Source organism: Hippoglossus hippoglossus, chromosome 8 (assembly GCF_009819705.1).
Source record: "Hippoglossus hippoglossus isolate fHipHip1 chromosome 8, fHipHip1.pri, whole genome shotgun sequence".
Taxonomy (NCBI): Eukaryota; Metazoa; Chordata; class Actinopteri; order Pleuronectiformes; family Pleuronectidae; genus Hippoglossus; species Hippoglossus hippoglossus.
Window position 1 is genome coordinate 8003583 of NC_047158.1, and position 25184 is coordinate 8028766.

A 25184-nucleotide genomic window follows, 5' to 3' on the forward strand; every position below is an offset into this window, starting at 1 on the left:
AATTACAAGTTTGCAGGTAAACTTGGTAAAAGTCTGCCTCACCCCAATATGACTTGAACCACAGTGTTCTTCTCTGGTATTTGATTGGGCCATTGATGTCGACTTCATCGCCACTGTTTGGCCCTGCATGCTTGTTTTAGCTTCTGTAGTCGTTTTTCTGATCTTATCTGGATGGAGATATTTTGTAAAACAAGGGTCATGAGGGAAAATATCTGTCCCTAAAAGTATCCGCAGTAGTGTAGACAAGGCCTTAGCTTTCATTATAGGTCCTGTGAGATTGTTTTCATTGTTTATTTGGACCATGGAAAAACCCAACGAAAAAAAAGATTTAAAAAATGGGTAAAACAACCAAAATGCTTAAAGCAACTCTACAGATCTAAAGCCTTTTGGTTTTTAAGATGTAATATTGTTGATACCCTTTAATGTTGACATCTCATCCTCCTCTGAAAGCCTCAGAAGGTCACATCCTACTCTCTCATCCCAGCACCTCTAATTCCAACTGAATCCGAAGAAGTAAACATCTTATCAGATACTAATGGGCTAAATAAAGACCTTATTGACAACAATTATCGGTGTTAGGCGTGAAACTACACACAGTTAAATGTATCTAAAAATCTCTTCTCGTCATTTCTTTGTGGCTCGAGTTCTTCTGTTCTCTAAAGAGACACATGGCAGCAATCTCAGCCATCATCTGGCCTCAGTAAGCGCACGCCATTTTGCTCCCTCTACCTCTGAGCACAGCGATTGCCTCGACACACAATTCGCAGCAATTTGGCAAAGCAATTTGTTCCATGCATTGATGACTCCTGGTATTATAAAGAAACAGGATTCGAGGAGTGCTGGGGGTTGCAGCGGTTGCAAGTCCAGGCCGATGATTGGCCTGAGAGTTGTGGGAAATAGAGAAAAATAATGATAGTGGAGGGGAGAGCAAGTAGAGACAAATGGACGTGAGAGATGGATTGATCCAGGGAGCTTCTCTCTTTCTATTTTGTCAAATAGAGAGGGAGAAAATGCAGACTCAAAATGCTCTAATGCAACAGCACAAGCGAGTTACCTGGATGCGGCTTTGGCCTCTGCCGCTGGAGACCAAGGCTCGTACGATGACATAAATCAGCTCAGCGAGAATTGGATGCAAGCTTTGGAAGCTGTGGGAGAGGACAAATGAGTGACAGGGGATAACAAGTGAGGGGGGGATGACAGACGACTGGAGGCAAAGACAGACACAAGCTTTTGAGGAAGAGAAAGATATAACCAGGAAGAGAAATGACAGAAAGAGCTGAAGGAAAGAGAATGGAAGAGATGCAGATGAGGTGTGAGGATTGTGAATTTAACCATTTAACACCTGTCACCGTTTTAAACCCTGGAGCCATAGACTTCATTGTCACTTTTACGCATCTCAAGCTGGGTTTGACATTTCACATCACTTAACAGGAGGAATAACGCACTCAGGGATACGATTAGAAAGAAAAGCCTTGCAGCGACCAGCAAGCGATTAGAAGGTAGAGCGTATCAGCAACCATCATGTGATGGGCCAACCTCTGGACTTTAAGATTTACCGATCACCAAACCCCAACTGTGATAGGTACAGACCCTTTTGTGTGCTTTAGCAGTATAATTCATCCATATTTGCTCTTCCGCTTGTATATTCATCCATATTTGCTCACTTGTATGTCCAAGACTGTCAAGATCTTAATATCTAACAAATTATTATATTATTGTCAATCGGCATCCCACCAGGACATCACCCATTGGTGTTTGAACTGCTGTTTTGAGGCGTCGAGTTTGGCATTAAGGCCAGCGCCATCATGAGGAAAGCCTGACTGAGAGTGTGAGGACACAACCACCTACGCCTTCGACCTGCACCCGTTGGATGGTAGAAACTGTCAATCACACAGCATCCACTCTTCAATGCATACTAAGCTTTATCGTCTATTTAACTCTAAATGGGACCATCATTTACTAAATTAACTATAAACCTGAAACCTCAGTCTCTAGGAACTGACTTTGAATGACCAGCAGAGTCGCCCTCTGCTGGTCATTCAAAAGAGGTTTCAGGCAATGTCGCATTGGCTTCACTTTCCGGACCCGGACTCTACTACGACTATTTTTATGTACAATCCATGATTATTGTTATGTTGTGTTAACTCACAACACATTTCAATCTGTTTTTGTATCTGGTCAAAACCTGTGACTTTCATGGTCACGCTGGATCAATCAATCAGCCGCAGCAGAGGTGCTCACACTGAATGTAAACATGGAACTCCTGTTTATTTTGATAACAACGCTTCTAATAAAGTTGATTTAGACATCCTCAATAATACAGTCAAGAGAGAGAAAGGCAGCATTTACTGTGTAATTTACTTCGAACAGAAAGTTGGACGAAAATAAGACTCCTCATGTCCTATACAATGTCTGCCAAAAATAATTTTAAGTTGACTACAGCTTATGAAAGGATGTTGTCAAAGCAGTCATGACAGAAATTGCAAGACAGCCAAAATTTATAAACCTACATTTGAATCCAATTGTATGACAGGCAGTTCATTGGCTCCTTATTAAATTACATCAAACAACCGGTCTGGCAGATTTGATGAACCATACTGTCTCGTTACAGTATGCTTCCTCCTGTTATCTTTAGTGTAGTTTTTTATTAGTTCGACCTATGTTGAAATCCAGCTATAAAAAAAAAAGCATGCAAATGTAGAAGGTTAATAGGTCTGCAGACTAAGTTAGACAACACTGAAGTGGAGTTTGATGAGATGTCCACCCCCAGATAATAAAAACATGCTATATACCAGAGCTACCATTACCTCCTTGACCTTAAACCGAACAGTGTGTGTGTGTGTGTGTGTGTGTGTGTGTGTGTGTGTGTGTGTGTGTGTGTGTGTGTGTGCGTTTGCGTTTGCGTTTGCGTGTATGCACCCATGCTTGTGTGTACAAACACACCAAACAAGAACATATATGGTGGGAGGTTGTATTGAGTTTAATGCAGTTTGTAGCCTGAGGTCTGTTGTCAGGCCGCCGCGCCCCGCTTTCCACTCCATTCGCTTATGTTCCGTGTAAGATCATCCTGTTCCCTACTTGTTCTTCTGCTCCGCCATGCCTTTATAACAGTGTAGAGTTCTCAACAGTAATTGAGTGTTGTTGGAAAAAGTCTGGATCGCTCTCAAAGTAAAGGTTGAGGTGGAGGGAGGGCGGCAGGTGGAGGGGAAAGATTGAAGTGTAAAATCAGAGGGAGGTAGAACCAGTTTCCCTCAAGAGGAATCTGTGAACACCACCATGTATAACACTGGCATGTCTCGCAGGGCCAGATGCATGACCAGATGGTGTATTCACATCTATTTACAATGCAAAATTTCTGCAGGGAGATATCTTCGGTTTTCACATCCTATAAGCCACCAATATGGGAGTCGGTGTTTGGTGCCGGCTGTAACAAGGCAAGCTGACTAAGAGCATAACAGCTGCAGTGAGCTCACACACGTTCACACATCAGGCTTTCATCATAGCGGTTATTGTTATTCAGTCACTTTTCCCACACATATTTCTTTCTGCTTCTTTTTCCATTACTTAAGAAATTACAAAATCTGACATTGTGAGTAGCGAGCTCTGTCATGCAGGACCACATTCCCAGTTCCCTTTTCATTTTCATAGGATGCTCCAACTAGGTTACTTAGCCTTGAGAAACAATTTTAACACACACAAGTAGAGTGACTCAAGAGATTGAAATGAGTTATGTTTTTTTCTCTGAGAAGTTTCATAAAGGAACTGAACACGAAAAATATTTGACGGTCGTCGTTGACTACGCCAAAACCTTTTTATTATCATTATAAAAATGTTGTCTAGTAATTTATCTAGATATTTGAGTTTTAGTTCTTGAAAAATTTGGGTGATATATTTTTTTGTATATGAAATATGAGGCTATCCTTGGCAAACTTATCTTATCTTAGCTTAGCTTAGCACAAAGACTGGAAACATCCTATTCATTCACAAGTAGGAGGCTATAACCTATACTGCAGCTAGCCACTAGGGGGCGATCAAGGCACTTTGGCTTCACTTACGGTCATACAGATCTTGGGTTGGGACCTCTACCTTCCTGGATCCATGAAGCCATGAAATTGTTGTTACCTTGTCACAGAGGCTAGCTGTTTCCATATGTTTCCAGTCTTAAGTGCTCAGCGAATCTAACCAGCTGCTGGTGTCAAATTATTCCTGTAAATATGAAGTTACTTTTCTGAGCTGAAACTAAACCACTGGATTCCAATCAAATAACGTTGTTGAACACAGGTCCTACTAAATACCGTATGTGTATTTTTCAGACAGAATTTGCCCCAAACATCCTTCATATCTTCCTGCAGCTTCCCAGAATATGACACAATGCAGTACGTGCTGCTCCGCTGTGCTGCTGTTGACTTGTTGTTCAGTGCGGTCACACTTTAGATAAATGACCCTATTACAGAACGGGGTGGGTGTTATCTGTCAGGATCACCGTGCCTCTGTGTGCTCAGACAGCAACCACTATCACTGAACATGGCCACGACCATTCAGTGCCTGTCTGTGTGACTGCATGGATATTCTGTACAGTATGAAAATGATTTTTTTCCAGTTGTCAGAGCTGAGGGTTTATTATTTCCCCTTCATGAACACACAAGCAGTAGTAAAGCTGTTGATTCAATAGTAGTCATGTGTTGGTCTTTTGGTTACTGTTTACTGTAATGCTGCAACAATTAATTGATTAAGCAGTTGACTAATGTTTAATCAGGAGCATTCATCATTTAGCTCATTGATAAATGAGTTACACGATTGTTTGGGCGACACATTTATCAAGCAGCAAAGAATCTAAACATAAAATACAAGAGTGCATGGCTGGAATTGTATATATCACGTATTTATTTATATATATTTATTTATTTTTTGTTTTGGACAAATTGAACCCTGCATTTCTCTACAAAATGTCATGGCTATCCAGTAGTGGTTGAGATATTTCAGTCTGGGCCACAGTGCTGGATACACAGAGCTACAGTGCCTTGCATAAGTATTCACCCCCTTTGGACTTTTCTACATTTTGTCATGGTATAACCACAGATTAAAATTTATTTCATCGTGAGTTTATGTAATGGACCAACACAAAATAGTGCATCATTTGGAAGTGGGGGGAAATATTACATGGATTTCACAATTATTTACAAATAAAAATCTGAAAAGTGTTGAGTGCATATGTATTCACCCCCTTTACTGTGAAACCCCTAACAAAGATCTGGTGCGACCAATTGCATTCACAAGTCACATTTGCAAGTCACATAATTAGTAAATAGGGTCCACCTGTCTGCAATTTAATCCCAGTATAAATACATCTGTTCTGTGACGGACTCAGAGTTTGTTGGAGATCATTACTGAACAAACAGCATCATGAAGACCAAGGAGCTCACCAAACAGGTCAGGGATAAAGTTGTGGAGAAATATGAAGCAGGGTTAGGTTATAAAAAAATATCCAGAGCTTTGAACATCTCTCTGAGCACCATAAAATCCATCATAAGAAAATGGAAAGAATATGGCACAACCGCAAACCTACCAAGAGGAGGCCGTCCACCCAAACTGAAGAGTCGGACAAGGAGAAAATTAATCAGAGAAGCAACCAGGAGGCCCATGGTTACTCTGGAGGAGTTGCAGAGATCCACAGCTGAGGTGGGAGAATCTGTCCACAGGACAACTATTAGTCGTCTACTCCACAAATCTGGCCTTTATGGAAGAGTGGCAAGAAGAAAGCCATTGTTGAAAGGGATCCATAAAAAATCCCGTTTGGAGTTTGCCAGAAGCCATGTGGGAGACACAGCAAACATGTGGAAGAAGGTGCTCTGGTCAGATGAGACCAAAATTGAACTTTTTGGCCTCAATGCAAAACGCTATGTGTGGCGAAAACCCAACACTGCCCATCACCCTGAGCACACCATCCCAACAGTGAAATATGGTGGTGGTAGCATCATGCTGTGGGGATGCTTCTCTTCAGCAGGTACAGGGAAACTGGTCAGAATAGAGGGAAAGATGGATGGAGCCAAATACAGGGAAATCCTTGAAGAAAATCTGATGCAGTCTGCAAAAGACTTGAGACTGGGGCGGAGGTTCATCTTCCAGCAGGACAATGACCCTAAACATACAGCCAGAGCTACAATGGAATGGTTTGGATTAAAGAATGTTAATGTCTTAAAATGGCCCAGTCAAAGCCCAGACCTCAATCCAATAGAGAATCTATGGCAAGACTTGAAGATTGCGGTTCACAGACGGTCTCCATCCAATCTGACTGAGCTTCATCTTTTTTGCCAAGAAGAATGGACAAACCTTTCCATCTCTAGATGTGCAAAGCTGGTAGAGACATACCCCAAAAGACTTGCAGCTGTAATTGCAGCGAAAGGGGGTTCTACCAAGTATTGACACAGGGGGGTGAATACTTATGCACCCAACAGATGTCAACTTTTTTGTTCTCATTATTGTTTGTGTCACAATACAATTTATTTTGCACCTCCAAAGTACTATGCATGTTTTGTTGATCAAACGGGAAAAAGTTTATTTAAGTCTATTTGAATTCCAGTTAGTAACAGTACATAATGGGAAAAAGTCCAAGGGGGGTGAATACTTATGCAAGGCACTGTATATGCCACCACAGACTAAAAGTATAAAACATTTAGATTGGTTGTGTTTCTCTGGTTTGCAACAAAGCTACAAAAATACTCTTGGGCCAGAAAGAAATTTAAGATTGCGATGAAAATTGTTGGACTTCTTTCTAAACATTCTATCGATTAATTGGTTGATACATTTAAAAAAAAAAAAAGAGGCAAAAGCTATCTCCTGTAGCCCCAGTTTACTGCATGGCCTCCTGGCTTATTACCCAACTAACAAAATTAGAAGTAGATGAGGGAGTGTGTTATGTTTTAGTGTTGTGGGTTTATGAATGAAGCTCACTGCTGTGAGTCAGTCACGTTAATTAAGCACCACATTACTGGAAGTCCCAGTGTATCCATGCTGTGCTTTGAGTCATGCAGGGGAAGGGAGAGGAGGACATCCTTGGAAAGAGGAAAAAAATAACGGTTGGTGGTGCAAAGGAAGAGGAGGGAGCCACAGCTACTGTACTACGGCTAAGGATGTGTCTGCCATCCAAACAATCAGCAGACAGCATTGTGGGAGCTCATTACAGCAGCCTCTGAGCTGGAGGAGATGCTGCAGCAGTGGGGGGATCAGGGAGCCAGTACAGTGAGCTCAGCTCCAGCTGCACTAACAGTCTTTCAGTGAGAGACGCCTGGGCCCAGGCCAGCAGGATAAACCCACAGTGACATCTCAGAATTTGCATGAGCGTCTCCTCCCACCCCACAAGCATCGTTTAAAGTTGGTAGCTGCACGGGGACAAGAGTTTGGATGGGGGCATGTGGGAGGTGTGCGGTGTCGAGCAAACAGGTCTTAACTTATGCTAAGCCGGAGAACAGTTTCCGGCTTAATTGTTCTCCTCACCCACTCTAGGTGAGTCATGAAAGCTGATGCCCTGGAGTGCTGTGCCATTTGAGTACAACTATATTGTGCTATTCTCCTGCAGCATTCAACTGATGGCAGATACTGTGACGCTGGTAATTCTTAGAGAATGACTGGTTGCTAGACTATTGTCGAGGTGTCGTTAATCTCTTTACGTGGTTCATTGTGTGGAGTCCCATTGTGTGTTCGCTGTCTCTCTTTTCCGGTTGGTGTTACTCCATCGGCCCCGTCCAATCCATTCTCTCCGCCTTGATTTCACCTCTCAGTGGATGATTGTGCGTCTCCATGTGTCTTCTCCCGCAGAGCCGCAGTCCCCGGCATTCCCAGTCTACCCAGTCTGGGCTCGCCGACCAGGCCGCCAAGCTCTCCTTCGCCTCCGCCGAATCCTTGGAGACCATGTCGGAGGCCGACATCCCCATCGGGTTCAACCGGATGAACCGTTTTCGCCAGAGCCTGCCGCTGTCCCGCTCCGCCAGCCAGAATAAGCTGCGATCTCCAGGTTAAGATCTGAGGAGCTGCTGGCAGGTTCTGTCACAACATGCTGGTCGAACATGAAGCAGAGTTGAGGCTGCCTGTTCACTACCTATAGCTGGTGATGTGAACCGCTGTGCTTACAGGGAACGCAAGGAAGTTATACTCTCACTTCATTCAGTGTAGCAGGATAGGTTCAGTATCCCTGCTGGAGAGAAGTCAGTCCTGAGTTTACAGAACACCAAGTACAACAAATTCAGACAGGATTCCCATTTTATTCAGACCAGAAAACCTTTTTTTAAATGAAGCCTGTGCAGGTGTATGAGCTGCATAGCTTTCAATATTTATCATGGGATTTTTACAGCATAGCCTATACTATATTATTCAGGTAGTTATTTTACTGACTGCTTATTTTTAATAATATTATCAATAATACACTGTTACAGTGCTTTACAAAGAAGGAATAACAAGGCAGATAAGATTAGGCAGAAGTAGGATTATTCAGCGCAAATATTTGACGGCATCACTGCTCACCTGCGTTAATCACAAACGACTGGATATATGTTCACGTGTAAACCACAGACTCAAGAACAGGTTAACTACATGAGGGCCTTTGGAGAGTAGATAGGATTAGCGTTAGGCAGTCCAGACTCATAAAGACCAAGGTGCTGTGGTATATCAGACAGGGTGAGATAAATAAAGAAGTGGCTGTAAAGCGGCAGTGACTGATGAGGGATGTTCAGAACGAGGAGTTCAGGCAGAGGTAGAAGAGCAGAGCCTCCACTCCATGTCTCTATATACTAACTACCTGTCTTTGTTTTCTTCTCTCCCCTAACTCGTCTGCAGAATCTCTCTTATTTTGCTTGACTTTTAATCACTGGTCTTTTCTTTTGCTTTGTTTGTTCTTTTTGTTTGTCCCACGGTGTATGAAGATGAATTTTCAGGTTAGTCAGGCGTCAGACTCGTCTTTTCCTATAAAACCAAGGGTTGCAGAAACATTTTCAATGAAGTATGGCTGTTTAGGGGTCGTTGTCTCTATTTGATTATTAGAACATTTTATTTCAAAAAGTAGAACTAAAAATTCAACCTGCCTCGAACTGTGAATCCTTGTACCGTATTTTTCAATTTCAAGTTTCCTCATTCAGAAAAAAGGGAACTGATGTTTACGGTGTCAGCGAACATTCATCTGATGATAAAAATCATTGTCTTGAGCTCATATACCAAGAGGCAGAACATTTTGGATCACAATGTAACTTGCAGAATCTGAACACATGCTCTGACAGAATTGCTTTTCTAGATATATAGGAAAAGACATCACTGTCTGACTCGTCGTCTCTTCTCTGTCACTCTCACTCAGGCGTGCTGTTCCTGCAGTATGGGGACGAGACGCGCCGCGTGCACATCACCCACGAGCTGAGCAGCCTGGACACGCTGCACGCCCTCATCGTCCACATGTTCCCCCAGAAGCTGACCGCGGGCATGCTGAAGTCCCCCAACACGGCCATCCTGATCAAGGACGAGGCGCGCAACGTCTTCTACGAGCTCGAGGACGTGCGTGACATCCAGGACCGCAGCATCATCAAGATTTACCGCAAAGAGCCCATCTACGCCTCCTACCCCGCTGCGGCGCACCTGGCGAATGGAGATCTGAGGGTGAGGAGGAGGGAGTTGGGGGGGGGGGGGCAAAAGTGCTGGGTTGTTGAAGAGAACAAATACAATCTAATCTCCTGCATCTCTTCATGGCTAACAACTTGTCAGTGAGAACTCCAGTAATGGTAATATTCTGCCTCAACAATAAAAATGAGCAGTGCACTTCTTTGGAAAGGTAATAGTGTTTTTTTTTTGTGTTCCAGTGGTAACTTTGACAGGCTGTTTCTGTGTATATGGGTTCGTAATTTAACCGGTATTCCTCCTGGAAATGTATTTTCTTATCTTTAAGTAGCCCATCTGTTGCTGTGCACATGCCAGTGAACAATGTTCCTCTGTGAACTGAGCATATTTTAACATCCGAAGCTATTTCTGCTCCAGTGAAGATCAAGGAAGCCGGAGGGAAATCTTTTTTTTTATTTAATTTTTTAGTTCATACAAAACCCTGCTTTCCATCTGTACTGTTCACACAATACTGAGAACACAACTGCTATTAACGATGCAAAAAGGCAGTGAAAACAACAATTACGCGTCTGTATATTGTGTGTGGGTGTGTGTATGTTTAGTGTGTCTGTGCACGCTCACATGCATTTTTGTGCTTGTGTATAAAGGCACAGCTGACAGACACCCTTAAACTGTCATCTACTCATTGATTAAGCCTCAAAATGAGCTATCAGGAAATCATACAGGCATGTTTTTGACTCTTTTATGGGTAAAACCGAGAATCATGAGTTATCATCTTTCACATTAAGTGTGTGATGCAGAATCTGTCTCTTCTTTACAACTGTTGGAGACTAAACGCAGGCTCCATCTTAACAAGCATCTTGCCATTAATCTACTCTTTGAGCTTGTTGTGTGTCTCGTATTGTCTTGTGCAGCAAGTCACGGTTTCAAGCTGTGTTTTTATCTGTTCTCTAGCTTGTTTAAGTTGTGCCCGCACAGTGCAAATCAGGCCATCTCCTATAGCTTTGAATATATGTTTATGAATTTATCCATGGGCACACGTGCACGAATTCTTTTGTCACGCTTCAATATTTCCTGTGTTACACACAGCGTGTCAAGGTTAGCTGGAATGCTGAGAACCATATGAAAGGAAGAAAGAACAGGCATGAGTTAAGCAACAAAAGTAGTAACGTGACGAGGGGAAAGCAGAGTATTTGCATTTTAAAAGCAGCAGATATGATAAAAAACCACAGCACGCGTAAATCCACAGCAGGAAAAAGCCAGGCGGGTTGAGAAAAGCATCAGGACATATTTAATGATGTTATGTTGCTGTGCAAAGACAGGCAGATAGAGACATATAAAACAAAATGGAAAGTGGTAGACCTAAGTATATTTGCCTGAGCGAGAAGCAAGTCATCAATCTGCTGAAAATATAAAAGGATGTATTGATCTTTGAAAAGTCTTTCTATTTTCGCCCAGACAGTTTTCTTTTATTTTAAAAGTCTAAACATTTTATGGACTTAATTTTGCCGTCGCATAAATAATTGGTCTCTTGAAAAATGTTTCTTCTTCCGTTGGCATCTGTAGATTTTGACAGTCTGTCCGGTGTCAGTCAGAAAAAAGTCATGCTCGAGCCAAACTGACACATGGTGAACACTCTTGTGCAAATCTCCATGGTAACTCTCAGGCCTGCTTGTTCATTTCAGAGGGAGATGGTGTACTCCTCTCGCGACTCCTCCCCAACCCGCCGCATCAACACCCTCCCCTCCTCCTCGGCCTCAGCATCTTCTGGCTCTCCATCCCGCTCACGCCTCTCCTACAGCGGTGGCGGCGGCCGCCCTCCGTCCTTCACCGGGTCCCATTCCCAGCACGAACAGGCTCGACACCCCCACCATCCCCCAGCCGGCCACGGTGCCAATGCAGGCCTGTCTCCTTCGCCCAGCGCCATCCTGGAGCGCCGTGACGTCAAGCCTGATGAAGAGGTTTCTGCGAAAAACATGGCGCTAATGAAGAATGAGGGGCTCTACGCAGATCCCTACAGCTTGGTGCACGAAGGCCGCCTCAGCATCGCTTCCACTCAGTCTTTAGCTGCCATCGGAGACCCCTTTAGCTTCCCTGTTTCCAGTGGCCTGTACCGCCGTGGCTCTGTGCGGTCCCTCAGCACCTACTCAGCTGCAGCTCTTCAGGGGGATCTGGATGACTCCCTCTACAAACCTGGTGGTTCGCTCTACTCCGACACATACTCCTCAGCCACTCTGGGGATGGGCTTTCGCATGCCGCCCTCATCGCCACAGAAAATCCCTGACATGCAGCTAAGGGAAAGGGAATCGTACTCCGGCTCGCCCAGCAGAGCCTCACCTGTCAGGCAGTCGTTTCGCAAGGACTCAACCTCTTCCTCTGTGTTTGTGGAGAGCCCAAAGTCGAGGCCCAGCTCCAGCTCAGAGCCTCTGTGCCTGACAGCCGGGCCTGGAGAGGGTGGCAGGGCCACGCCTGGTTTCGGTTCCTCGTTGTCTGGACAAGACGCAGACATTAGCAGGTCAGTTTTAGTCTGTGTGGTGAGTTTCATGAGGTATGTTGTACTGTTTAAGGAGGGTTTTGAAAATCCTCCTCTGAGTTATGGAGTCCTACACAATACTGTCCTCTAAAATCTAAAATGATACTGATTATTTCACATATTATATTGGTGTTCAGTCTATGTTCTTAAGTTTTAAATGGGCAGAGATGTGTTGGAAAAATGTGATATTTCCAAATGACAAGGAGATGAAACCACAAAGATGATAGTTTTTTTTGTCATCTAATCCAAGTTTTTTAGTTTCCTCTTCATTTGTGCATTATGTTGTTATACAGTTGTCGCTTTTTCTCTCGTAGGGATCATCGTCTGGAGCGCATGGAGGCCATGGAGAAGCAGATAGCCAGCCTGACCGGCCTGGTCCAGAGTGTGCTGACCAGAGCACCAGACAGTGACAGCACGTAAGACTCTCCATTACAGCCCATTGACCCTCTAAAACTCACAGACACGCCGTCGGCTCGGACACATAGGCAGCATTATTGACAGGAACAGCAGCTCGCTATTATCCGAGCCATTATCAGTTCCATAGCAGTGAAGTGGTACATTACTTTGTATGAGCACAACAAGTTCAGAGCACTAAACTAACTGCAGTGCACGGGCACTATTGATTTATCTATTGATATATGTGAGACAGGTGAGTTCCTTTATTTAAACTGAACACCGGTATCATGGCCCACATGAACACAATAGGGGCTCGTTAACAAGAACACTTGTTAATGTGATCAGTCTGATAGCATCCAGTAGTCGTGCTGTTAGCGTTAGCACTGTAATTGCCTTGCCCTGTGGCCGTTGATCCTCAGATGCGGCCTGCTGCGTCTCTGCATGATGGCGGGCTGCCCTCCGGACCCAGGGACGGAGTTCTCACGGCCATTACCTTTTTCTTCCAGCGAGAAGACCGAAACCAACAGCGACGGCTCCGCCACTGGAAGTGAGTACAGCAGCGTGATCGAGACCCGTGCACCATGCCGTTACTAACACTGTCCTGTCAATCCCTTCACTGAACTATTTCTTTTTCCTACTAACAATGAACAGATATGTACAAAGGACAATGAATAGAAATAGGCAATAGCGGTGATCTCCTGCATTTAAGACTGAATAAAACTCGAGAGCAGTGTCACAGTGGAAGTGAGGGGGGGGGAAATAATTGTTTTATTTTGTATTTCTTTCCAGTTCAGGTTCACACTGACTTTTAACTAATAGCTGTAATTACAATGTAATACAGACTGACAGGTAACTCACTGATTGGTCAGTTTAGACTGCATGTAGGGAAATCAGATTCTGGTGAGTGACAGCAAGTCACGCAGCACATTAATAATGCTTATGTGTATATTAAGGTTGTCCATTGTCCCTTAAAGCTAACAAAGAAATTAGATAAGCATTATTAGTGTTATTAGATTATAATGTCAAATGGGTTGAGACGAGATGAATATGTGACGTCGATTCTGCTGTAGTACAATGGGAATGGGGGGAGGGGGGGGGGGGGGTCGGGGTGGGATCTAGGACTGAAATGAACCAACATTTTATCATTGAATCATCTGCTGATGATTTGCTCATTTACTTGATCAAAGTAAGTAGTAGTAGTTTTTTAAAACAAATTTACAACGTGCTGTACATAAAACAGCAACCATGAAAGACATTGGAGAAAAAAATGACTAAAGAGTGAATAAAAACAACAGGTCCGATTTCGAATATAGATAAAATAACACATTGACATTGTGGAATGAATCATCATAACCACCAGAAAATAAATATAACCAAGTAAAAATATCAGAATCAATTCTAACAGAAAATGTACAGTCATTTGCCTGAGGATCTCAGGCAGCGTGTTTGGTCATCAAGGTAGAGCAGCTCTGAGATATAAGGGGGGTGCCAAACCATGCAGGGCCTAAAATGTGATTAAAAGTAAATGGAAGCTGATTAATTCCCTGTCGAGTGACTTAATAGTTGCAGCTCCAGTAGGATCAGGTTCTTTTGAATGGATTTAATAAAGAGCCAAAGTGCAGAGAGGCCCAGCCAGACACACCGGCGTTTGATTGACAGCTCTCCCACCAGCTCAAACCAATTGAACCGAACAGCTCAGGTGTGAAATCGTCCTTAAACGCCGACCAAAGAATTGAACATCTTCATTCATCTCTTATTCTCTTTTTCTGCTTCTGTTTCACTTTGTCTTTTCTCTGTTCAAGTTGAGGAGGTTCGTTCTAAATGATGCAGATAACTACCAAGTGACCGCTGGTTGAATCCCCTTTATTGAATTTTTCTAAAGATACAGGCCATTGCAAATCTTTCCCTTGCCTAGAAAAGGCTTGTGAGCATTATCCCACTAGGTCTAATATGAAGACATTAGTGTTAATGTCATTTTTTATTTGCCCAGTGTGGAGAAGAACTTTTACTCAGCACAAATCCAAAATTCATGAGGGAAATGTTGGCGAAGCTCAGTCAAGACACTGTTAAAGGTGTTAAACAAACAAAGCAGAGGAGTGTTAACTTCACCTCCTTGGCGAGGATATAAGACGGATCGCGTTAAAGGAGTTGAAAGGTTCCACTTTTGACTCTCGTGACTCGGATGTAATTCTTATAAAACGTGTTTTTTTTCAAGATTTCAAACAGTTATTTCACTTACAAAACAAACATCTTTCTGGGTAGAATATTTAAAATACAGACAGAATACATTTTTCAACCCCTAATGTCATTGCTTTATCATTCCCTACGTCCCTGTTTGTGTCTTCCTCTCTTCTACCCTGTGTTCAGATTTGCCTACTGCATGTCTGGCGCTAACAAACCTTCGCTGTGGCCAGACCTTCACACTGCCTGTGCAAGGAAACAGTTCTTTTTAAAGCTTTTCTTCAAAATTGATCCAATGCCAAAAAGGCTTAAGCCATCATCAGAGTAATTTTCTCTGCTGTAGTCAATAAAAAACGCTCTCCAGGATCACCGTTCTATAAATATGAACTTTTAAGACTTTCCTCTTCCCTTTTTTGTCTCTCCCTCTTTCTCACTCTCTCATTAATTTCTCGATAACTGGCTCGTTCTCTCTATATTCCAGCTGGACGGCTGAAGAAGAAAGGTAGTTGCCATCTCCTTCTCTTATCACCCTTTTTTTTTTTGATTTCTCCTATCAGACATCTCTCTGCCCTGTGTATGGGTGTGTGGTGTTTCTGGGTAGCTGGCGGTGTCTTTCCTCACGTTCTCCTCCCGGTTGGTTTTCACGGAGCGCGGACCCTCCCTCGTTCTGTCTCTGTCTCGCCTGTTTGAACTCCTACTTGGTTTTTCCTTTGAGGGTTGTTTTTTGTCTCAGGGCGAGCACTTCTGTATTAATGTGGGTGTGTGAGAGTGTGTGTGTGTGAGAATAGCTGGGGAGTCAAAGGCCATACTCACAAAGCCTTGATAAGAGCATGGTTATCCCCCTGTGTGTCACTATTGAATAGATGAATTGCACTTGTATATAGGTTACTAATAGCATGAGCTCATGTTTTTCCTGGTGAGCTATTCAAGTTTTGTGAGTATGGTGCTTTCGTTGCTTTCACACACTCCCACTATATTTGCTTGAAGTGTGTGTGCGCCCAAATTTCCTGTTTCTGTACATTTCTTTGGGCGTGTACGCTGTATGTGTGTGTGTGTTATTGTTTGCACTGTGTGTCAAGCGGGCTGATTGCAAATCTCCCCGGAGCGCAGCCCTGCAAACTAACCAATTTGTTTCCCCGACGACCTCCCGGTGACCCACCATGTCCTACTCTGTGATTTGCAGCTCATACACCATCGGCACCGCTAGCTCTGATGCCGCCACCACCCTCTATCTCAACCCAGGTGAACAGCGTCGGCCGCTTGCAGATGCAGCTCCACCTGCACGGCCTGCAGCAAAACGCCAGCGACCTGCGCAAACAGCTCGGCCAGCTGCGCAAGACACAGGTACATACCGCCCGCTGTAAAAAAAACGACAACATTTAAATGATGTTTCTTTTAGAGTGTGCACTCCCATTTTAAGACAAATCATTTAATTGTTCACCATTACCATTGTCTAGCCATGCAGATACTTGGACATATTCGTCCAGTTCATAATTAATCTCCTTTCCCCTGCCATGCAAATAGTTAAACCTCTTTTAATATAGTTTTAAAATCAAAGGTTGGCTTTTATAAACGCAGATTTTTGAACACGGAGGTCATGCTAGGATTGCTTTTATTATTTAGTGTGTATTTGAATTCTGGCCTGGACAGCGACTCGAGTATAGATTAAATGTACTAAGCCATTATTCACCCTTTATGCTCACACAGTCAAAAAGGCAGAGCTCAATTCAAAGCAAATATCATAATATGAGCTGCAGAACATAACAGATATAACCAGTAAAGGATGATTATCATGCATGTTAATGTAAAAGCGTAGTAGCATGTTCATTCACCCTGTATGCTGTCCATATGTTTATTCTTGACTGGGGACTACTGTCAGTGTCTCGGCGCATAAGGCTGATAATCTGCTTTCCTGCCTCCACCCCAATCAAATATAAGCAATTAGAATTTCATCTGTGGTGCTCAAAGCAGAGAAAATCTCTATATATAAAAATAAAAAAAATATAAAACTTAAATGGCACTCAGTAGAGCGCTTCCCTCTGCCAAGGCTCAGCAGTCCCCTTATGAAAGCACATTTAAATTCATTAGATCTGGATTTTCATTTGGATCTGCACCAATCATAAATGGTAGTCCCCTAAACGTGCCAGATTTTTTTTTTCATCAAGATCCATGAATTATTCTCCGAGAAATCAGGGAAAATGTTGAAGAATCTCAGGACTTTAAAGAAAGTGGGGGGGGGGGGCTGGATCTGCCCCCTGTTCTGGATACGCACCCAAATTTAAATGGCTTCTTCCCTGACGCATACCACATCCCTCCACTAAGTTTCATGGACATCAGTTCAGCAGTTAGTTCAGTAGCGTAATCCTGCAACTAAGTACAAGCAAACGGTGATAATCTCCTTGGCGGACGTAATGACTTAAAGCAACAGCAACATATCTTACTACAAACATTGTCCTCACTTTGCTTAACAATCCACAGACTTGTGAGCAGTTGTCATCAGTTACTTTTTTACCAAAGGGCTGCTACCTGTGAAAAGTGTTTACAGCTTGTACAGTGGATTATTCAGACACCATTTCTGTGTTCAGATGATTTCATACATAAGAATGTGTCTTTTCCGGGTCCCTCCTAACTCACTACAGAAGATCATGCATTTTGTCCACAGATTGATCCAAAGCTAAATTAGTGTACGATATTTCTTATTTTCCACAGGTACACACTGTCCAGTGTTGCAACGCGCACACATACATGCAGGAACAGCAGCTTTTGATCTTTACATCAATACGGCACCTACACTAAATAACACCTGCAGGTTGACATCTCTGCACTGCCTGACACATTGAGGGCATTGAACCTTGGGAGGATTAATAATGAAATACAAAGATAAAAGCTTGGTTTGCATCGTGTAGCATTCTACAGAAATACAGAATGTCATGAAGGATGTGGAATCAGATGAAAAGCCACAAGGAAGGGTTACAAAAAAAAAAAAAGTGGCGATGAGGTCCTTATTTATTCCATTTATCCGTGATGCAAGCGGTGCCATGGTTACCGGAGGAGGAGTCGGGGAGAGATGTGGAGTTAAATGCTTTCAGAGGCACAGGAGAGGATTCAGTGCATCTCGCAGGAGGTGGGGGAGGAGAAAAAAAAGTAACAGCAGCAGTGACTGATCATCGGTGTGCGGTGCTTTTATTTTGTTCCATGACAGCAGTCACAGGGGCCTCTTGAACTGGCTAGGCAGCGAGAGCCGACGTGTTGCCGTACCCACAGAGCTCTCTCTGCTGTTCGCCTGTCTGTTTGCCCAAGTGTGACCTCCGCACCTGGAGACGCACTGTGACGATGGCCAGCGCCTTCAATTTTGCATGCAGCTACTGAATTATACAGAGGAAAGGTGTCAGGAGAAACAGGCACCTGAGAGAGGGACACTAATTCCATCCAGATTTTGTTTTGAATTCTATCTATATTTTTAGATAAATAATTTGTACGATATCATATTATAACCCCCCGCTTTTAGCCGTCTGCATCCGCATCACCACCAGCAGTGTAATGCTAGGGTAATTTTCAATGTAAGCAATATTGTTGTCTTGCTTCACTTCCTGGAACATGAGGCGGATCAATTATTAATTTTTCTTGCTTACCAGGTGCTTTCATCTTTGGGAGTTGTATTACATCCACTAGTCGTGTAGAGTATTCCATTCATAACACAGAGCGCTGAGCTGGGGTTATGCTCAGTGCTGCTGTCACGGAACATCCTTCATTCACCTCAGGGCGTCCCGGCTTTCTTTGTTAAGGGAAATACTATACGCACTGTTCACGGTAACAAACACACCCCAGAGTTAACTACTTGCTATAGTGCCTGCGAGAACAAGGCGATCAGTGGGAAGGTTAAGTCCCGAGCGATGGCTGCAGTTGAAAAAAGCAGCGATGGCGTGAGGCCTCAGTTTGCCCTCTCAAGGCTGAAGCAAAATAAAATGTGCAGTTGGTGTGAATCACTGAGGTGTGTTTTGTAAAGCCTCTTGTCCCGTTGTTATGCTGAGATGGCAGCAACAAGCTTTTCTCCTTGAGGCCACAGAGGCTAACGTTGATACAAGTCATTTCCAATCTAGAATGGCCCTCAGTGGAGGCACATACCTCCGCCAAGGCCCACTAGTCCCCTCATGAAACCACATTTGAATTCACTAGATCCACATTTTTATTTGGAGCTGCACCAGATTGCACACATTCATGAATATCACTCCCCGAGATGAGCCTGATTTTTATTTCATCAAGATCCATGAATTATTCATCGGAGAAATCAACAAAAGTTTTTAGAATCTCCATATCTCGCAATGTTAAATACATTATAAATAGAAAATCCTGGGTCCCCCCCACCTGATCTGGATCTGCACCAAAATTTAAACTGATCTTCCTTGGTGCATGCCCCACCCCTCCAGGCAGACGAAAACATTACCTCCTTGTTGGAGGTAATAGAAGTGGAGTCTATAACGCCCCCTGTTGACGCAAGAAATATAAAAGTTACCTGTAATGTTTGAATTTATGTGTGTGTGTGCAGGTGGAGAACCAGGCTTCGGTGAAAACTCTGCTGAAGCGGACAGAAGCGGAGCTGAATGTGCGCGTTGCTGACGCCTTAAGAAAACAGGAGGATCCTCTACAGAGACAGCGCCTCCTGGTGGAGGAGGAGAGACTCAAGTACCTCAACGAGGAGGAGCTCATCATTCAGCAGCTCCAGTCAGTAACAGGCTCAAACGAGGAGAAGACATCTCATTAAATCTATCTTTTAAATCAAAATTGTAGTATCGAAAAGAAAATATGTCTTCAATTGTTCTGCAAAACCACAGAGGGATCTCAGGTTCTGTGCTTAATATATAAACTGACAGTTCTATGGTTTCAGATGAGATTTTATCATGTATTAAATAATTGCTTTAAACATGACAAAGTTCATATCTGTTTTATAATTAGACGACTTACAGGGTGATGCAACGGTAGGATGAAATGTAATTAAGCCCGGCATAGAGCAAGATGCTTATTAAGATCTGAAATATGAGCTGGTCCAGCAACTAATTGAAGTCACTGCAAACTCAGAGCAGAGAGCTACCTTGAGATTTAATAATCAGATAACGCGCCGCCGACTCATATGTGGAAATGCTCGCCGCAGTAATGATTCCTGGATCTGACCGTGAGCGTCTCAAATCGTTCCCGAATCTCACTCCGAGCTGCATTTTGATCACAGACTAATTGGTTGAACTGTCGGATGATCCCTGCTAATCAGAGTCGGTTATTCAGTCGGGCTAATGGCCAATTTATTTTTGGTTAATTATACATATAGCTTTGATTTCACACATAACTCCAGGCAGATTTATTTCACTTCAAGTCCAAACAGAGCAGACACACTCAATATTAGTTGTTTTTTTTTCGCATTTTATCTCAGTTGTTGCATGAAACTTTTCAAACACCAGTCTGTACTCCTCCAGTTCAGCTGTTAATCTAGCTGCCAGATGATTGAGGGACAGTTTATTGGCAGAAGTTTTGTCCGAACCCAAATTCTGAGATGAATAATGAGTAATGTAATAAAGCGTGTCAGCGGCATCCCTGGTGTTCAGCCTTCTGTCTGTTCCATCCCAGCGACCTGGAGAAGTCGGTGGAGGAGATCCAGAAGGAGTCATCTGTCAACCACAAGCTTGTGACAGTGCAGGAGCTGGAGGAGAAGGCCACTCTTCTGAGGAAACTGGGAGAAACGCTCACAGAACTGAAAAGTGAGTCACGTCGGCGCATTTTACATTCTGTGCTCAGGGAGAAAACAAAACAAAACACCAGTCCTTTACTCAGGCAGACAGTTTGGAATAATGCACTAATTAGTCACCAAGGCCCTGATTATCATTCAGTCACCCACTGTCAGTCTGTCAAACATTTAGTCTCAGATTGCTCGGTTTGTTCATTGTCTTAATGAACTCCCTGGCCATTTACAGTCCCCCAAACTGGTTTTGGGCTAGTGACTACATTAAAATGCTTTCATTGGCTTTGACAAGGAGAATTTGTCTTTTTACACGCTTCCTCTTGCAGATCAGTTCCCGGGCCTGCAGAGTAAGATGCGAGTGGTGCTCAGGGTAGAAGTGGAGGCCGTCAAATTCCTGAAAGAGGAGCCGCACAGACTCGACGCCCTGTTAAAACGCTGCAAGAGTATAACCGACACCCTCGCCACCATGCGCAAGTATGAACACTTCATCAGCACCTGTTTTACCTTTACATCCCTATTAAAGAGAGTGTGTGTGTGTGTGTTGAATATTGAACTGTCCATAGAGTTTTTACATTTTTCATTAAAATGCCGAGCCCTATGTTTTGTTTTGACTCAGAGACCCCTAGCGGCCAAAGTTACATGATAATGTTTTCACCTCTTTACTTGTGTGTCAGCAAAACATCGTGGATTTTCATAAAACAGGGTGGACAGACAGATTTTGGTGCAGGAAGATCGATTAGATGGTGTTGTTTGATTCGGGTCGGAGATTTCCACTATTAAGTTTTTGTTCTTTCTCAGCCAAAGCTCTAAAACGACCAGAGACGCTGTGAAATGCTGTAAAATCATAATGTGTGTGGAAAAAAAGTGCTTGAGGATTTATTCGACCTGATATCAAGGACATTAAGATAAAGGCTCTTTTCAGTCACATGAATTCAAGCTTTCTAATGTTGTGCTGAGTGTGGACTTAAAAAATGTGCCCTTTAGCATTGCGTGTTTCTATTTCCTACTCAGTCTTGTGTTAAAGCACCAAAACCTTCTGGTTCAATTCACCTCATTGATAAAAAGAGTTTAACTCAGTTTGGTTTTCTTTCCCTTCATCATTGTGGTAAACAGCAAGTTGGACAATTTTCCAGTGTTGGTGTAGGTCCTAGTTTCCGTGTGTTTTTTTGGCATTCAGCAAGAAATTTGTTGAAAATTTGAATAATCCATGACTGGATTAATGAATTCCTCCTCTGCGTTTTGCCAGACAAGCGAATGAGGGGGTGTGGAAGAAGCAGGAGGACTTCTCCAGTCCCTCATCGAAGCACAACGACGACCTGCGAAAGTTTCCAGACTTTGACATTCCCACTAGCCCATCCCTCACCATGAATGACCTGGGGGGAGGCAACAGCCTGTCCAACTGGAGCCCCCACTCCAGCTTCAGCCGAAGCCACGGGAACCCGTCCGGCCCTCACAAGGACAGTTATCCTCCTGTTCCCCACAAGGGCAGAGCCATGGAGGAGCTGGAGCGCCGCGCTGCTGCGGACAAAGCTTTGTCCGTAGAGGTCCGACTGGTAGGAGCGACTTCTGATGTTTTTCCCAGCCATACATGATCAGCATTACAAATCATATCAAGTGTTTAGATCCGTCTCTCCACCCCACAGGCAGCAGAGCGGGATTGGGAAGAGAAGCGGGCCAGTCTGACCCAGTACAGTGCTCAGGACATCAACCGGCTGTTGGAGGAGACCCAGGCTGAATTAATGAAGGCGATTCCAGATCTGGACTTTGCCGCCAAGCAGATTAAAACCTCCTCAAGCACAACTTCCTCCCAGAACCCTCAGAGTGGGACGGCCACCCCAGAGCACCGCGTCAGCAAACCCCAGCACAAGCTTTCTGGGAAGGAGGGATCCAGGCGTGGCTCTGGTAAGACGTACCGTTCAGTTCCTCACTTGGCAACATTCTCATGCGAAGATAAAACCTTGCATCTTCAAATTTTGTCAACTTTTCAAAAGCTAAGAAAAACAAGTGTGTCTAAACTAATCCAATTAGTTTCATCTTATTTTTACAAGCTGTGCATGTCCTCAAATCCTGTCGAGAACATGAAACGAAATATAAATAGATATGACATATTGGAGATTCAGTATGATTTTTAAGCAAGTTGGTTACTTTTATAAATGCACTGACTCCCTCCACATTGCATTCAGAATGAAGTCAAAAGTTATACATGATTTTAAATGCCATATATCTGATATCTAAACGTATGTGAGTGTTGCTCCCTCCTCAACTTGCCCGTGTTACGTCTTGTTTCAGATGAGCTCACGGTGCCTCGATATCGCACAGAGAAACCCTCCAAGTCTCCTCCTCCACCACCACCGAGACGGAGCTTCCCGACCTCTCCAGGTCTGATCACCCGCATCGGAGAGCCCCTCATTGTTGGAAAAAGTATAAAGGTAGATTTGACCGTTTTCAGTACATGTGCAATATATTGCTGTAGGAGTGAAAAGCCTTTTAATGCTATCAGGATCTTTCTCAGAGCTACGCTTCCACAGATATGAGACCAGCTAATGGGAGCTGTTGATTTGTCGAATTAATGAATGTTCTCGTTAGATCTTGTCAGTAACATGTTCAGGTTGTAACTTTTGGAGTCTTTGTTTCTTATAATTACAGAAGTCTGAATCTGAAGAGACTGAAGGCCAGAAGCCTCATATAAAACTGCGGAGGACCGTGTCTGAAAACCCTCGTCCTGCATCGACACCCCCCACACTGGCCTCCGGGGACAAGGAGGAAGGGGAGGAGGAGAGAATTGCTGCAGAATTGGAGGTAAACGAATACGTTGCCCGTGCACGTTGATCACATCCTCGACAAACCAGTGTTCAATGGGTGGGGAAAACTGCACTCCTTTTATTTTGTGTAATTATTTGTGTTACTTCCACAATCTGCCACTGGCTTTTCAGCGTGCACACATTTGTCACAATGTGTGTGCAGATATGCTCACCAGCATCACCACATGTTCAAGCAGCAGGTGCCGTATGTCCGCCTGCCCTGTGGCGGTGGGAGAGCCCAAAGATCACATACTGCTCAGTCACACACATCATCACCCAGGGCTCACAGATCACAGCCAGACAGATGGACCCTGGCGGCTGCTTGGACTGTGTGTGACATGGCCCGCCTGAAATTTGGCTGTTGTGTTTTTATCATGTATAATAACAGCTTTTAAACCTCCCATTTCCTGCCCCCAGCTGTTTGAGAGAGTCCCACTCAGGCTCACACTGCCCCCTCCCCATCCCCTGCCTGTGAGCCCTCACAGCAGGAAAAGCGTACCCCCCCGCAGACTGGACCTGTGGCCCTCTCAGGTCCCGGGCACCGAGGTAACACCCTGGGTGCTTTGGATTAAACCTCAGTCTGTTTCTTTTAACCTCTTCTAACACACATAGGAACCTCCAGTCACTGCTCAGCCTCTGCACACATCCGCTCATGCACTGCTCTCATCTCTTCAACCTCAATTTAACACAGCAGATGTTATTGCTCACCACTGTCTCTCTTCCTGTGCACAGAGTACATCAGAGCGGCGGCTGATTTTCACTCCAATTTAGCATTAATTCATTTGCATAATGTGGCTGGTTTTGAGACCTGATAGTGTTTTTACTTCAGTACTTTGAGTATTTGTACATCCACGAGGAATCCAAAAAGAAAAACCCACTGACACTCGTTAGCATCTGGCTTTTGTCTGCAAGGAGACTGGAAACAATCGACATTCACTCTCGGGGTTAAATGACTCTGCAGTAGACAGGTTATTATTGGCTGTGACTCAGTAGTGATGAAAACATGACTAAGTGAAAGCGCTAAATTCATTATCTTCTTCTTTATTTGGCAGTATTTGACATTATGACACGCATTGCTCTTCGGCGTCGGTGTGTAAAGAGCCACGATTGTTTGTGCACTTGTGAACAATGTGAAACCGCATTATTTTCTTCCCATCGTGCAAGATGCAACAATGGGCTTGACAGCGAGGTTTCTGACACGGTGGTTTCCAGCACGTCCGTGACATCGAACATGGCTCACCTGGTGAAAAAAAACCAGAAATGTGAATTCCTATATTGGCAAGTAGAAAGGTGTTATTTAAAAACCCACGTATACCCGCTAATTTTGGTGTCACTGGTGTCACGCTTGCCATATACTGAGCTTCTTTCCTCTGCTCTATGTTGCTGGACGGGTCGCCCACACAAATTTCTTGTGCTGGAAATACAGCTGTCTATGTTGATGAACTAAAAACCCTCCATAGACAGAAGACCTGCAGAGTCCTGCACGGTGCAGGGAGAAACCAATCCTGCACACACAAACCTACTCGCACATTTCAAGAGTGTGTGTTCTCTGCAGCGTGTTTACAATTGTCGCTGATGTTGTTTTGTTTGCAACAGCCTTTTACGTTAATGGGAAATTATCGAGGAACACATAACACACAATGAGATTACTAGCTCCACTCTTTCCCCCCTTTTGCTTGTCTTATTGTGCAGTGTTCGTCAGTCTCACTCGAATTTGTTGGAGCTAAAACTAATTAAATTTGTTTGACTTTAAAGCTCAAGTGCTTTCCTCATTTATAGGGAAGTCTCTTGTCTCCGGTCCCTCACATCGTGTTGACAGACACAGCTTCGCCCACAGGCTCGGAGGATCCCGTCAGAGATTTAGCAAACAGCTCTGTGGAAGAGAGTCCGTCACGAGATTTGATAGGTCATCTCTACAAGGTGCACATTTCAAAGGACAGGGGACGGGATA

The 25184-nt window shown here is 43.8% G+C and overlaps 1 protein-coding gene across 10 annotated transcripts in view; it reads left to right on the forward strand.

Annotated features, from left to right (window-relative positions):
- The window catches only part of si:ch211-278a6.1 (SRC kinase signaling inhibitor 1), a 110131-nt gene that overhangs the window by 70065 nt on the left and 14882 nt on the right, over nucleotides 1-25184 (forward strand). For 6 of the 10 annotated variants that reach the window (XM_034593952.1, XM_034593954.1, XM_034593950.1 and 3 more), the window contains 15 exons: nucleotides 7816-8011; nucleotides 8916-8927; nucleotides 9341-9636; nucleotides 11280-12109; nucleotides 12442-12543; nucleotides 12943-13070; nucleotides 15186-15206; nucleotides 15888-16048; nucleotides 19251-19426; nucleotides 20321-20451; nucleotides 20759-20906; nucleotides 21679-21985; nucleotides 22076-22334; nucleotides 22722-22861; nucleotides 23079-23231. In XM_034593952.1, coding sequence (XP_034449843.1) covers nucleotides 7816-8011; nucleotides 8916-8927; nucleotides 9341-9636; nucleotides 11280-12109; nucleotides 12442-12543; nucleotides 12943-13070; nucleotides 15186-15206; nucleotides 15888-16048; nucleotides 19251-19426; nucleotides 20321-20451; nucleotides 20759-20906; nucleotides 21679-21985; nucleotides 22076-22334; nucleotides 22722-22861; nucleotides 23079-23231 — 3060 coding nt within the window. The remainder of the gene's footprint in view (nucleotides 1-7815; nucleotides 8012-8915; nucleotides 8928-9340; nucleotides 9637-11279; nucleotides 12110-12441; nucleotides 12544-12942; nucleotides 13071-15185; nucleotides 15207-15887; nucleotides 16049-19250; nucleotides 19427-20320; nucleotides 20452-20758; nucleotides 20907-21678; nucleotides 21986-22075; nucleotides 22335-22721; nucleotides 22862-23078; nucleotides 23232-25184) is intronic. The other 4 variants (XM_034593951.1, XM_034593948.1, XM_034593953.1 and 1 more) reach the window with 4 other exon arrangements.